Below are 15,704 nucleotides of genomic sequence, written 5' to 3'. Positions count from 1 at the left end.
TGATAATGAGCGAGTCCATATCCTCTGAGGTAACATAATATTTGAGGTTAGATTCGGTCCGAAGTAAAGCAGATCAAATGATCTGGATTTAAACTCAAAATTTCTATTACCTCAGGTGATATGAATTCGACAATGAGACTGGGTTTGTGTCACGCCCGGTTTGTACGGTCTTTGCCATTAGGCTAAAGATTGAGGTTTAATATGATCTTATTTTATTCTCGACCAGATCTGGTATGAGACCAAGTCATTCAAATATTTCATATTTTTTTTTCAGTATGATAATGCTTTTAATAATTTGATTTTATATTTTAGAACTTTTGATATATTGAGTTACATCTCACAATTTCATTTGAAACGAATATATTTCAAGTCATATATAATTATTTAAAAAATATATATTTGAGGTTTAATTTTAATTTGTTGGAAAATATATTAATAAATAAACATAATAAATTTGTGAAAATATATAAAACCTTTCCCATGTAATTTATGTATAATTAAATTCAGGCCGGACAAACGGATCTTATTCTAAGCCTGTGACTGGGCCGGCCCGTTCTATCAACCTCCCGTTCCTGATGGGCCGACTGTCGGATCGGGCATATATGGGCCATATGGCGGACCCAACCCGATTATGCATAGTTCCATATCTAGTTTAGAAATCTCCCAAAAGCACCTAAACTTGTTCGAAGTTCAAATTTTGTCCCTGTAACAGCGAAGGTGCAAGAAAGAGGAACTTGGAGAGGAAAACAATGGCGGAGCTCCAGCAGCTGAGCATGGGATTACTGATTGATATCGTTGATGAGGATTGGATGAGAGATACGCTCCCTCTGGATGGTTTTCCCTTCCTCTCTTTATAACCCTAACAAATCCAATTTCTTTAGCTTTTTCTCTGTCTTTTTCACTTTAGATACTCAGCACTTTCTTTGATTGCGGTGCAGATCTACCGTTGCCTTCTGCAATGGCGCCAAAAAATGATGACAACGAGGAATCTTCTAGTAAGCCCATTTTCTTTACAATTGTCCCCTTCATTTTTATAATTGAACTTAGGTTTAATGTGCTTAAAATTGAGCAACTTTTTCTAAAACTGACATCATGTTTGCCTTTGTTGTAAAATTCTGAGATGACAGAAGATTATACTAGTTATAAATTGTAAAAAAACTACGACTATTCAATTTATAATATTTACTTGTTAGTAATGTTTAATTTGGGATAAATTTCAGACCAGGAAACCAAGCCAGTGGAATGGGATACTTGGTGTGACCTTTCCTTAGACAACATCTGAGCTTCTTGTGTTTTACTCCAATAGGTAAGTTATTTCCCAACTACCCCCAATTAAACATCTTGTTGTATAGTTTAGCATTATGGACTTATTAAGAACCAGTTGTGCATTTAGGCTTCTATTTTATCAATACTCCAAACTAGTGGCCCTCTATTTTGTGTATTTTAAATCTAAATTACAGCTTTAGCTATAGTTTTCATTTCATTGGGACGTACCAGTACTTGATCAGACCAAACTAATTTCTAGCTGTAATGCATCTTGCAAGTTGTTTTCATATCTGATCAAACTTTGTTCTTGTTTTAATAGGTGAAAATCTAAGAGGTCAGAGAGAGAGGACTGTGACTAAGGATGATTGTAGTTTCTGTTTTGATATCTACCAAACCATGGATCTCTGATGATTTACCATGGACTCTGAATTGAGTATGATACTATGATACAAGATTGTTCTGTGTAGTTATCTTAATAATATTTTTCATAAATATCTTTCTGTTCTTGTAATTAGTATATTCATGCTTTGTCTTAATTTCATCATAAAATAGAGCAGTTCAGCTGATTCTGATATTTGAAGGTTTGGTATTGGCATCAGCATATCATCAGCTTTTTGTGCCTTGTTCTTCATGGTAAAGAGCCCAAGCCACTGCAGTTGCTTGCTGTTTGCATGTGATGAATATATCATGCCCCCATCTTGTTAGTTTTTTCAGTTATATGTGATTTTACTTGAGAGAGGCTAATTGGTGGGCCTTTTGAGACTTGTGTTCTTTCTTCTGCTTTTTTTAATAACCGCCCACCCCCGCCCCTCCCCCTCGTGTGAGATTGTAGGAATTAAGGTGTAGATTTGCATCTACGTCTAGCTGATCATGATCATATTCTGATCTTGAAATCATGGTTCTTCTTGTTATTTAACTGGGTTCTGTTATGAAACTGAAATTAGGTCTAACCTTTGTACGTAGGTTAAAGATCTTGACAGAGCTATTTTAGCTTCACGTAGCGCATCTGTGATATATTTTTCATTCTTGTTTCTATTGGACGTGAGCCTGAGACATAATTAGCTCTGTCAATATCTATACCCTTGCCTAAAAGGAGTTTTTAACTTGGTTAGATAAAATGAGTAAGAGGCTTGTTTGGATCAGACTTGACCGAAGTACAAGGTTTATCTTGAATAAATAATTTTCGCTAAAAAAAATGGAAAAATATTACTATGTGCAGAACTAATTACATGCTGACTTGATATTCGTGGCAAAAATGAATATAGGAAACAAGGATTTTGTGCTAAGATTTCATTTTCACTGTTCGATGTCTAAATAGTTGGTCTGATCCTTTGTGTGGTTTCCACTTCGGATCTTATAGGAAATCAATATTATATTTAGAAACCTTTTACTATATTTATTGAATGAAGGAGAAATAAAAGTATTAACAGTCATAAATCGCTTAGAAGTACAAGATAGAATATTTGGATGAACGTTATAGTTAGCTAATGATTGTTAATGGACCTAAATTACTTTGATTCAATTTTGAAATAATTTGGCCATCTTAATCTACTTAAAATTCATTGTGCACTGTTCAATATAGCAATCCTTAGCACTGAGACAAAGATCTATACAATATATATTACTTATTTGAAGACTTCATTTTGCTGTCAGTGTTTTAAATAATAAAAAAACCTTAGCGAGATGCCTCAAATTAGAAAAGGCTGAGAGTAGGGACTAGGGATGATGTTAAAAAGTCACCCTGTAATTGGATATTTTAAGGTACAGTCACGGCATGTGTTGGTTACATGCCTTGATTATTTTTTAAAAAAATTAGCACAACATGTTGTGTCGTGGGAAAGATTTGATAACGGCATGGTGTGACGTGTGATTAGGACTACTAGATTTTGATCTAATGGTGAATTTAGAATAAATTAACTTAAATTATGAAAAAAAATAGTTAAATATGACCAATCGTGACTACTCACGTTTGGACATCACATGTGGTCACAGCGTGCTTCGGTTATTGTGTAACTAACGTTATGTGACTGTTATTCCAAATTTGATCATGGTACGACACAACACATAAAAATCTGACTTAATTTCAGCACGACACAGTACATCACGTCACGTCATGTCATAACGTATTTACTTCCATAACTGAGAGTGGTCAAGATTGAATTATTAATGAAAATATTTACCACAGTTTTAAGTTCAAAGTGAAAGCCCCCATTCTAATTTCATGGTGGTCCTTAAAAGCTGAATTACTTAATCAAATTATAATCCAGAGCAAAATATACTAAATAGTTTAGAATAGAACTTAACGCGGATTGAATTTTTTTTTTTTCGTCAACCATATGACATTAAGAATATTTTATCTAGTAAATCAACAATAAAACACGATCAACTGGTTCGTGCGGAGATTTTCTGTTCTAAATTTTACTGCAATTAGAACATAAAAAAAATAATTAAGTTGAATAAAAGAACATCTAAATATGTGCTGTTCAGTTAATTCAATTATTCCATCAATCACATGATGACTGAAAAAAAATCTAACCAAATAGTTCGATTTTTTAAAGATGGAAACCGTAGTGTTTGTCGGGTCCCTAACAAATGAAGTTGGTAATATTTATAGGTCTTTTATGGAGCTGCAATTAGGTGTCGATCTTGGGTGCTATCTGTCAAAGTTTCCATAACTGAAAGATTTGGGAGCTAGTGCTATCGCCAAAAGAAATAATTGAACCTAAACTAGTCTACATGTAGAAAATATATTAGGCATGCATTATCTTACTCTTGATGTACATCTCACCGGCGCCGACTGCTCGTTTATTCATGCCAAACATTACATTGAACCAAAAAAGCAATTAGCATCTCAACTAACTAGTTCTAAGTTCTATTTTTTTCCCCTTTTATTACAAGCCTGCAAAGCATTGCATTACTTTTTGTTTTTTCAGTCTAGTCCATTCTTTAGTGAAATTTACATAAAATATTTTACTGTGAAAAAAAACGCCACCGTCACCGTCAGCCCAAGTACCGAGAGCTAAGGGCAGACTTAAGTAGAAACAATGGTAATGGGTCAATTGACCCTCATTTTTTTTCAATTTTTTTTGTATAATTTTCTATATAATTCAGAGTGAAATGCTATGGTATTGTAAAATTGACTCTATTTTATGTAGGTAATTTTAATATATGATTGATTTTCAATGTGTATTTGACTTTGTAGTTTGAAAGTTTGATTCTTTCCCCACCGAAAGTCAAATAATTTAACTATATTCATCTAGTTGTATACATTGAAAAAAATAGTTATATAATTTATGCTCACAAACTAATTTAATATCCTTAATTATACATAAATCATGAAACTCGATCAAGTTTTCATATATTTTTTGTAAAAATTGGGATCAAACCACCCAACTATTTAATATCTATAAAGATTCTTTTATTCAAATTTCAAATCTATAACCTTTCATATAGAGAATATTGCTTTTGTCACTAGACTAAAGATTGATTTGCACGTTTTCATAATTTTTGTCCTAGAAATGTAATTACGAAGAAGTCAAGGGTTGGCTTCTTCCTTGTACCCAACCCACAACCGAAGTCACAGGTGGTCCAGGTTGGGAGAATAATTCAGTCAAAATGGCGCATGAAGGAAATAAAATTAAAAATTTCCATTGACATGATTTTTTAATGCATAGTAATAATATAGTAGGAGATTAAGTAGTTCCTTATTGCAAAAGATGGCCATTTAGTTTAAATCGTCTTTGCTTTAAGTTACACTAACAAAAGATTAACTAGTGGGACCCTTCGCTAATCATTGGGGATGATTAGTGATACTTATAATTGCATCATCATGATAATTTATGTATATATGATATGATATGATTGCACATGTCTACTTGGGATAAAACTATCGCCGTATACCTTTGCTTTTTCTTCGAAGTTGTGGAATCTCGGTACAGTGCTCTCCTTACCCTTTTTTTTTAGTGTCTTTTGTTTGCTTGTTTGCGTTGGTTAAATTGTTCCACAAGGCTTCAATTCCTTTTTGTGGTCTCATGTCACTATGTCAGAGAGAGGGGTAACTAAATTTTTAAAAAAGGGTAAATGTTTCTCTTTTTCTTTTATGAAGCAATACTCATCTAGAAACAAATTTACCTTAAACCGATACATTTTAAATGATGTATACATTGTCCGTTGTTAGATTATCTTGAGTTTGATGTATGAGTCTTCTCAAAGCAATAAAACAGAGGGTATGCTGAGCTCACTAAAAAGATTCGTAAGCTTGTAAATAATCAGACATATTTCAACAATTAAAATTGTTGCAAATTATTTATTTATTTTTCAAGTAAATTGCTTAAGTTTGTATATATAAATTTATTCAACTTTGCTTCATATACAATTAATAGGTCGAAATTAAAAAAAATCAAACTCTAATTTATTTTTAATGTTCTTTCTTTTTTGTTTTGGTTAAATGTCCGTAGGCATATTTTCATTAATTAGGACAAATCAATTACATTTATTAATTCATACCAGGACATATATCAGTGCATAAGAGTATATATAGCAGCTCATACCAATGTGTAAAACATTACAACTGAATCCCCTTATACAAAGGTGGAGAAGAAAAACATAAAAATCAGAACCGTGATTCTAAGAGATGAGTCTTCAGGCCGGCGTACTCAGATTGGTAGATAGTGAGGCTACATGCTTTCTTGTCATTAGCACAAACAATATTGTTGGAAGGCGAACTAGGAGTATCTATAAGAGCCTTCATGCTCATATGATATTTGTGCTCGGTTTATTTTGATAGATATATAGTGAATAAGACATAGAAAGGTCGAAGAAGGAAGAAGAAAAAAACAAAGAGAAGAAGAGGGAAAGAGAAGCGGAAGGAGACAACATCACTGATAACAACATTGCATTCGGCAAACCATGAATGTACCTTATTCTATAAATAAGATAGAAGAGAGTGTAGTATAAATGAAGTGAATAAACAATACTTCAATTTGAATCTAGGAAACGTGACGAAATAAAAAACAGTGATCAGATCCACTAAACGAAAACATATACTCTAGATAAGGTGAGACAAGGTGGGCCGGAGAGGAGGCAAAGGAGGACGGAGAAAGCGAGGAAGTCACTAGCAATTCTCAAAATCGCTTTGAGAGAGAAGGCGATATCTATATATCATGAGAAATTTAATATATGAGTCTATGAATGTTTTCAAAATGCGTAAAGAAAAATTTAATTGGTCATATGAAATCCTTGGTCTATGAATGTTCTTGATCTTATAGTGCGATTTTTTTAAAAAATCAATTGGTCATATGAAATCCTTCTCATAATTTTAAAAAATTCACGACTCTTGGCAAGCTTAATTAGCTCGCATTGTGATCCCCTTATTATTATCGATTTTCCCATCTTGTAGTCATTTATTTAATTAATAGTAGAACAAAGGTACGGATCGGTTTTTGATTAAAATGGGGAAAAAAAAGAGAATGCATTATGGCCTACCTCCGGATTTCATTCCCACAAACGATAAAATTTATTTAGTTATGATATATCGTATGAAACATTCTTGATCATTCAAAATTCAAATAAAAGATCAACCTTAATTTATTGATGATTTTAGAGGGAAAGAGCTGAATGACATGGAAAGTCATGTCATGTGTGCTAAATGGAATCCAATTGTTTCCTTCATCATAGTACTTTTAACCATGTGGCAACCCCACCCACCAGCCCACACACACACTGACACACACATACACTCATACACACAACAGACAACAGTCCCTGATAATCCTCTCCCTCTCTCTTTCTATATATATACATTGACACATGTTCTTCTTGCCCCTTAGCCCTTACCCATCTCTCCCAAGTCTCAAATTTATCCCCTCTTATTCCATTCTTCATAAAAATACACACAACAATTACATGGCTTTTAGATCAGGCTTGATCAGTCACAACCAAACATGCAACTTAAAATATCATAAACTCCACAAAGGAGGAGAAGGAGAGAGGACGAGACGACCATGCTGGCTGAGGCGGCGGCGAGGCAAGGCGGTGATCTTGTACCGGTTAGAGCAGTCTAAGAGGAGAAGGCTCAGAATAACGCAATTCATTTTCACGGTACCAAGAAAAGTGATCGCATTTTACACCGAGATCATGAGAAGGTTAATGAGTTTGGATCCGGCGTGTTATCCTACCATTGCATTCTCTTCTCAGTGGGGCATGCCGGTGCTGTCGCACCCCTCAACCGGCTGCCGAAGGAGAGTTTTGATTAGTAGTTACCTTGATCAAACCGCATTCTAGTTCTAGCATTCACCTTAATATATTACTATTACTGCAAGGAATGTTTTGAACTTCTGATGGATTAATTACTGCAAGGAATTCCCTATAATTTATGTGGGAGTTTGGAAGATATATATTTTGTATCATTTTGTTTAGTAATTAATTACCAATTAATTCCTGATTACTACTTTTTTTTTTTTTCCCTCCAGTATGTTGAAGAATTTCTAGGTACATTCATCCAATTTTCATATCACATGCAGGGATAGCATTATTTAGAGAATATAGAATATATCAGTTGTAGTTTTGAAGAATATAAGAAAAGAGGCTACTAATCATGGCCCAGGCAATTTGTCCTGGGGCTCAACCACTATAAGGCACATCACATCAATCATGTAACTTTAGAGAATTTAATACATAGTTTACATTTAATTTTGTACTTCATATAATAAAAGTTAATATGTGTCACGATAAATAATTAATGAATGAAAATAGAACAAAATTAGTTCCAATTATGTGCATGATCGATATGCTATCAAAACGCGTGACAACTGCTTAAAATTGTACGATTGCTATTGAAGAGAAAAACTATTTTTTAGACATATACGAGTGTGCATTTAAATTCAGGTAAGTGTTAACCATATATTAATTGGAAGAAGTATATATTCTGATCTTAACAATGTGTATTTTAATCTTAAGTGAGATTACGGTAATAAGCATAGGGCACATTAGTCCGTACTTTGAATCAATATCGTTATTTTTAAAGTCTAACAAGTTGATTTGAATCGTTCAACTTAATCTCTATATGAAAAAGTAATTACATACTAAATTTTGCATCTATTTTACAATTTTTTTACAATTTTTATAAATAGGCAAAAAATCATTAGTCTTTAATTATATTTTTATATGAAAATTATATTGAACATCCAGATCAACTTGTTAGATTTTTAAAATGAAAATATTGATTCAAAGCAAGAACCAATGTGCATAATACTATTCCTGTTGCTGCAATCTCTCTTCCTCATTCTCAAACACATGTTCTAGATACTACAGTTCCTGTGTCTTCTCAACCCGATGTTTCAGCTACTGCAGTTCTTATCTCTCAACCTTTGACTGATACGACCATTCCACTTGTCCTTGCTGAAGCAGCTACCTCACAACCTATCAAAAACAAGGGTCCAGCCCCTTCTGCCTCCAAATCTATTGATGAGCCGCGACATAGCTTTCGTTTGCGTATGAAGGAGGTGGCTGGCAAGGGCGGTGCTGGCAAGGATGGTGCTGGAAAATCTGCTACTGCTACAAGTACTGTTATTGTTTCTCAATTTCCTTATGTTAGCCTCACTGATAAGGAAATTGTTAATTTATATACACTTAGTGGTTTCTCTTTGGGTAATAATGAGGATGAACAGCTTCGTGTTGTACATTGTTTAAAATCTTTATCTAAGGCTCGGTTTAATGATTCCTTATCTTCGGTGTTATCTTCTAAAGCTACTGATCCTTCTAAGCCCCCAACTAATATTAGTAATCTTATTTTAGATACCATAGCTGAGGAGTCAAATTCTACTAATGTTTAGAATTTTTAACTGGAATGCAAGAGGTTTAGGTTCTTCTAAGCGTAGATTTGTTAGAGATACTTTAATTAATAAAAAAATTGATTTAGTTGGAATTCAAGAGACTAAAACATATTCCTTTACTGATAGAACTTTACATGCTTTTAGTTCCACAATTACTCATTGGGTTTGTAAAGGTTCTCAAGGCTTATCAGGGGGTATTTTGGTTGGTGTTAATGAGACTAAGTTTTTTATTATTGACTCTTGGATTAAGGATTTTTTCCATCATTGTCCATCTCAAAAATAAGACTGACCCTTTTGAGTGGTTATTTACTGTTGTATATGGCACTGTGCTCTCTAGTCAGAGATCTGAGTTTTTAGTAGAACTTAGATCAATTAGTTTGTTGGGCCCTCATGCTTGGCTTATATGCGGGGACTTTAACTTGATTAGGAATAGACATGAAAAACAAGGACCTTCTTTTAATTATGCCCTTAGTAATAGATTTAATAGTTTGATTTCTGATTTAGAACTACTTGAATTACCACTTCATGATAGAAAATTTACATGGGCGAGGTCTGCCACTTCTACCTCTAAAGCTCTTTTGGATAGATATTTTTGTTCAAATCAATGGTTTACTCATTTTTCTTCCTCCATAGTTCATTCTTTACCACAATTATTTTCTGATCATAACCCTATCATCTTATCTACTGATTCTGTAATTTCCTATCATAAGAAAATTATACGATTTGAAAAAATTTGGCTTACTCAAGATGGCTTTCAAGATTTAGTTGTTCAATGGTGGAACTCTTTCAATTTAGATGATGATTTAGGAAATTCTTGGAAATTTAAACTCCAATTTTTTCGAAAAAAATTAAGGGGCTGGAATGCTAATCTTCTTGGTGAAAAGAGGAGGTTGAAACAATCCCTTTTAGACCAAATAGCTAATTTTGAATTACAACATGATTCACATTCTTTATCTACTTCTGACTATACTCATTGGCAGGAGTGTCAATCTAATCTTCATAAAATTTATCGTGACGAGGAAATTTTTTGGCACCAACGGTCTAGGTTAAAATGGTTTTTAGAGGGCGATTCCAATACCAAATTTTTTCATATTGCAGCATCTATTAGGAAGAAGAAAAATGTTATTTCATCGTTATTTATTAATGGTATCCCTGAATATGATCCTATTGTTCTTAAGAATCACATTACTTCTTATTATAAGGATTTATTAGGAACCAGTTCATCTCGATTACTATCTCTTCAACCAGATCTTTAGTCATCTTCTGACAAACTTTCTCATGCTCAACAAATTTATCTTGAGTTACCTTTTACTTTGGATGAAATTAGAAAAACAGTTTTCTCATGTAACCCTGGTAAAGCCCCAGGTCCTGATGGGTTATCTTTCTTATTTTATCAGTCTTTTTGGGACCTGGTTCACCCTGATCTCTTACGGTTATTCCTGGCTTTTTACAACAGAACCTTAGATATTTCAAAACTTAACTTAGCTTCCATCTGTTTGATTCCTAAGAAAGAGGATGCCTCTTCTATTACAAATTATAGGCCTATTAGTCTTATTAATTGTAGTTTTAAGATTATTACTAAATTATTAACTAATAGGCTTTCTTTAGTTTTAGATCCTCTTATAGATGATTCTCAAGCTGCGTTTATTAAAGGTCGATTAATAGGAGATAATATTATTAGTGCACATGAAATCCTTCATCAAGTTAGGTTATCTAAACAGAAAGGCATCCTTCTCAAACTAGACTTTGAGAAAGCCTTTGATAAGGTTAATTGGAATTTTTTACTTGAGGTATTAGCTGCTAGAGGTTTTGGTAATCTCTTTATTAATTGGATTAGTGATATCTTACGAAGTGGACGGACTTGTATTTCGTTTAATGGAGAATTAGGTGACTACTTCCATTGTAAACAAGGTCTTAGGCAAGGTGATCCTTTGTCCCCTCTTCTTTTTGATCTTGTTGCTGATGCTCTTAGTAGGATTTTAAGTAAGGCTCAGTCGGCTGGCCTACTATCTGGCTTAGGTACTAACATTAAGGTTTTGAATTTACACTTTGCCGATGACACTTTATTAGAGGCTAATTCACTTATGGTTGAACGTTTGAAATTTCTTTTATTAGGCTTTGAAAATTTGTCTGGTTTGAAAATTAACTTTGATAAAAGTGAACTTATTCCCCTTAATTTATCCACTCAGGAAACTTCTCTTTTAGCTAGTCAATTAAATTGTAAAATAAGTACTTTGCCAATTACATATTTAGGAGTTCCTTTACACTGGAAAAAATTAGTTGTTTCTGATTGGTTTCCTTTAATTGACAAAATAGAGAAAAAATTACAAACTTGGAAAGGTTCTTTATTATCTCTTGGAGGTAGGGTTACGTTATTAAATTCTGTTTTGACATCTATGCCCTTGTATTGGTTATCAATTTATAGAATGCCTGTCACCATTAGGAATAAAATTGATATAATTAGGAAAATATTTCTTTGGTCTAATGGTACCCCTGGAAGGAAGAGATATCATCTCATTAAGTGGTCAATTGTTTGTTTGCCTAAAAATCATGGGGGCTTAGGTGTTTTAAACCTAAATTACATGAATATTGCCCTCTTAGCTAAATGGTGGTTTAGATTTAAAGACCCAACTGTTGATGGGAAGTGGAAATCAATTCTCATTGCCAAATATAATCTCAATGGTTTAGATTCTAATAGTTTTTCATCTTTTTGGTCTAGTATTTTAGATCTTACTCAAATATTTGATATGGGTATTAGTAGGGTTGTAGGTGATGGTTCCAATACTTCTTTTTGGTTCGATAGATGGCATGGCAATGGCAGTTGTGCTTTATATTGTTCTTTCTCTAATCTTTTTAGAATTATTTCTAACCCTAATATCACTGTAGCAGATGTGTTCACTAATTTCCCCTCCTCATTTCAATTTAATAGACAATTAACTGGTATTATATTTTCTGAATGGTTACAACTTTTAGGGATTTTCTCTTCTTATTCATTAAATTCATCTTGTCCTGACAGATTATTATGGAGATGGAATTCGTTTGGTCTTTTTACTGTAAATTCTCTCTATAAATGGTTGTCATTTAGAGGTGTTCCAACTAGTATTTACAATACTCTTTGGAAGGCAAAGATTCCACTTAAGATTAAGGTTTTTGTTTGGTTACTTAGGCACGATAAAATACTTACTAAATGCAATTTACAATCACGGGGTTGGCATGGTACTGTTGATTGTGTTTTCTGTGGTGCCCCAGAAACTGTAGATCACCTCTTTGTTACTTGTCCTTTTATTTCTTCTTTATGGTCTTGGATTGGTAACCATAACAACTTTCTTTTTAATTGTACTAAGGTGTGTGATCTTTGGTATTTCGATTATTGGATTCCATTAAAGGATTCACTACTAGTGGAACTGATTAGGGCTGCAACTCTTTGGATTGTATGGTTAACACGAAATAAGATTTGTTTTCAAAATTCTCCTATACCTTCTATTAGGTCTGTAGCTGCTTCTATTATTGCTTTAACTTCATTTTGGTGTAAGTCGCGCTTAGATAATTCTTATTTCAAGTTATCTATGATTATGCCTTTTGATGTTTCTTCTTTGCCTCAGATAGGGCCTCTGATAGTATTATCCGCCACGGATGCACAGGACCAGGACAGCTCCCCGCTGGATTTAGACGAGGACCCTGGTCTTGGTTTAGAAGGGTTGGACCTAGCTGATTATTTGAGTGACAGAGCCGTTATTGATGCTATTGATTGTGATGTTGGCCTTCTGCCCAGTATTTCATCTTCATCAGCTAGTGCCTCCTCTTCTACTGATATAGTCATTTCTGATTCCATTTAGTATTACTATTTCATGTTATGCTAGTATGCTTTTGTTATTAGTTTGTTTTTTTAAAACTTTTTTGGTTATTAGGTGTCGATAGATTGTATGCTAGCGCTTTATTTTGGACATGTTGTATAAACTTTTTGTTTCGTAATGAAACCGGTGGTAAAATACCACTTTTGTCAAAAAAAAAAAAAAAATCTCGCTCTTTAATCTTTAAACATATATATGTATTGCTATCAAAATTAAAAACAATTGAAACAACTCGCAACAACTGCAATTCATATTTTATAAAGGGGAAAATGCTAATATGCTACTCGTAGCATAGATGGCGCACTCGTAACGGTTCAATATTTGAGTTTTCAAAATTCTAATGGTCGATCCGAATTGTTTAGCATGATCTCCATATGAATATTTTCTTGCAAACCAAATTTTATATTTTTTAGAATTTTTTTTACTATTTTTTTAGATAGGTAGAAAAACACTTGATCTGAAAATTCTGTACCATTCAGATCAAGTGATTTTCTACCTATCTAAAAAGTAGTAAAAAAATTATAAAAAATATAAAATTTGTTTTTGCAAGTACATATTCATATGGAGATCATGTTGAATGGTCGACCGTTAGAATTTTGAAAACTCAAATATTGAGCCGTAGCACAGAGATCCTCTAAGCTATGCGTAGTACTGTAGCCAACTCCTTTATAAAGAGATAGTAGAGTTTTTTTTTTTGTTTTTTTTATCTATTTAGTTATGTCACGCATCTGCTTTTTATCTATTTGAGTTTCTTTTTTCTCAAATAATTTGTGCAATTTAGATGTTCCCATTTTTGTTAGATTAAAAAGAATAATACAATTAATTAATGTCCTCATGGGTTGTTTAGCCGAATTTTTTTTGTAGTTGTCATTTCTTTGAAATGAATAGACGGGAGGTGCCATTATTTTTTGAAATTTTTTTTTTTTCAAGCTATACAAATAATAGTTGCGCACCTCCTGCGTCTATTCATTTCACAAAAATGGCAACTAAAAAATTCGTTGTCTGGGGAGTGGGGGCTATCTAATTTAATGCATGAAATGAATTATTATATTGTGTGATTTTTTCGGTGTACTATAATGTTGGATTCGATCTGATAATCTGCAACTCAATTTATAAAAAATAAAAAAAAAATAAAAAAAGTTTCTCCATCATATGTTTATTTTTGAATTTTGAGCAAATACCTAATAACAACTTGTTAGAAACTTAGAATCATTTGAAAGAAATAATCTTAGACTCTTCCCAAATGTGCAATCTCAATTTCAAGTTAGACATAATTTTGTAACATTATCTTGCTAACAATTAACGAGCCACATCGACATATATAGGTCCTAAATTTAAAATTGGACTTGCTCGGTATATTAGCTTCTATTTGAGAAGATTAAGAAAAAAAAAAAAAACAACAACAACAACATGTCGGCCTAAAAAAATCGGTTCATTCATTTTCCATTTTCGACCCTTATATTATTTTTATCTCACTTCATTTCGATCCGTCCCCCAATTCCTCTTTTATCCTATTAAAACCAAATAAAGTAAATATTAAGTGGCACCAAGTAAACGTGACTATATATAAGTAAATTTTATTTTGGCTAATATCCTTTTTAGATTTCAATATTGGGTGTGTTTAGTGTTTACAATGTAGAAATTAAAATTCACCTAGTCAAGTTTAAATAAAAATGCTTAAGCTTTCTAGATATTTCTTCTAAAGTGGCTTAACAGTTACGCTGTCTGGCTTAAAGTTCATTCTGTATGGTTTGACTGACGTGCACTGTGCTACAGAGATAAAATTGTGGGGCTTAATGTTCACTCTGTTTGACACTTTTACTTGACATCCACTTTATATTTTGTAATTAATTTTATGTCAAAGTTCACTTGTGTGGCCCAAAATACGACTTGGAAGAGTTTCCTTGGCGATCGTCGGAGGTCCCCAAATTTTAATCAAAATTATAAAATATAAAGGATTTTCTATATTTGTAAAAATTATAAAATACTAATGAGCAAAATTGTTAATCTATATTTATAAAGAGAGTCCAGCACCTTATTATAAATCTATAACTGGTCGCAGGAAGCGAAATAAATTGTTCAACTGGATTAGCTGCAGGCCTGCAGCGCATCCCTTGTGGAAAACACTTAGGTTGATTCAGAGAGAGTGGTAGAAACATTCATTAAAGAAAAAGAAGGGAAAAACTCAAAAACGATGAGCCGCTCTCGTCTCTTACTTGCTCGAGAAGAGGAGAAACAGAGAACAGAGGGGAGGAGTTACTGTTCGGAGGGAAAAAAGGAGAGACATAATGTTAATTTTTAGCAGATCTTATCACCCTCAATTCAAAGTGTATGATTACTCTTCGGAGGTAGCAAACTCTCGTTTCTCTTCCTTCCTGTCCTTTCTCTTTCCTCTACCGACGCTAATTCTGGAGTACACCCTTAAAACACAAATATTGTTTCTTTAATCCAAAAAAAGAAAAATACGAATGTATTCATTTTAGTATGATTTTGAATTATAAAAATATATTTATCACTTAAAATAGTAATACAATTATGTCTGAGTCTAAATTTTTATCCCTCTTGTAGAAAAACTTATTTGCACGGGATATTTTATTTCGTCCCCGTAATTGTTATAAGCATCCCACTTTAACAACTAAACAAATACATCATAAAATCTATAATTAATTGATCTCAAACTTGAAAGGAACCAAATACGTACAAACTCAAATAGTGAAAAAAAGAAGATAAAAACCAAGGTCAAATCGGTGATCAC

At 33.0% G+C, this 15,704-nt stretch overlaps 1 protein-coding gene across 1 annotated transcript; it reads left to right on the top strand.

Moving 5' to 3' along the window:
* Window positions 1–666: 666 nt before the first annotated feature.
* On the top strand, window positions 667–1,760 carry BNS (bonsai). Its single transcript, XM_078314892.1, has 4 exons — window positions 667–834; window positions 939–995; window positions 1,221–1,306; window positions 1,586–1,760. The coding sequence occupies exons 1-3, from the start codon at window positions 750–752 to the stop codon at window positions 1,280–1,282; spliced, it is 204 nt and encodes a 67-aa protein (XP_078171018.1). The 5' UTR covers window positions 667–749; the 3' UTR covers window positions 1,283–1,306; window positions 1,586–1,760.
* The last annotated feature ends 13,944 nt before the right edge of the window (window positions 1,761–15,704 follow it).

The sequence above is a fragment of the Carex rostrata genome, chromosome 14 (assembly GCF_964058835.1).
Source record: "Carex rostrata chromosome 14, lpCarRost1.2, whole genome shotgun sequence".
Classification (NCBI taxonomy): domain Eukaryota; kingdom Viridiplantae; phylum Streptophyta; class Magnoliopsida; order Poales; family Cyperaceae; genus Carex; species Carex rostrata.
This window is presented reverse-complemented; position numbering and strand designations above follow the sequence as displayed.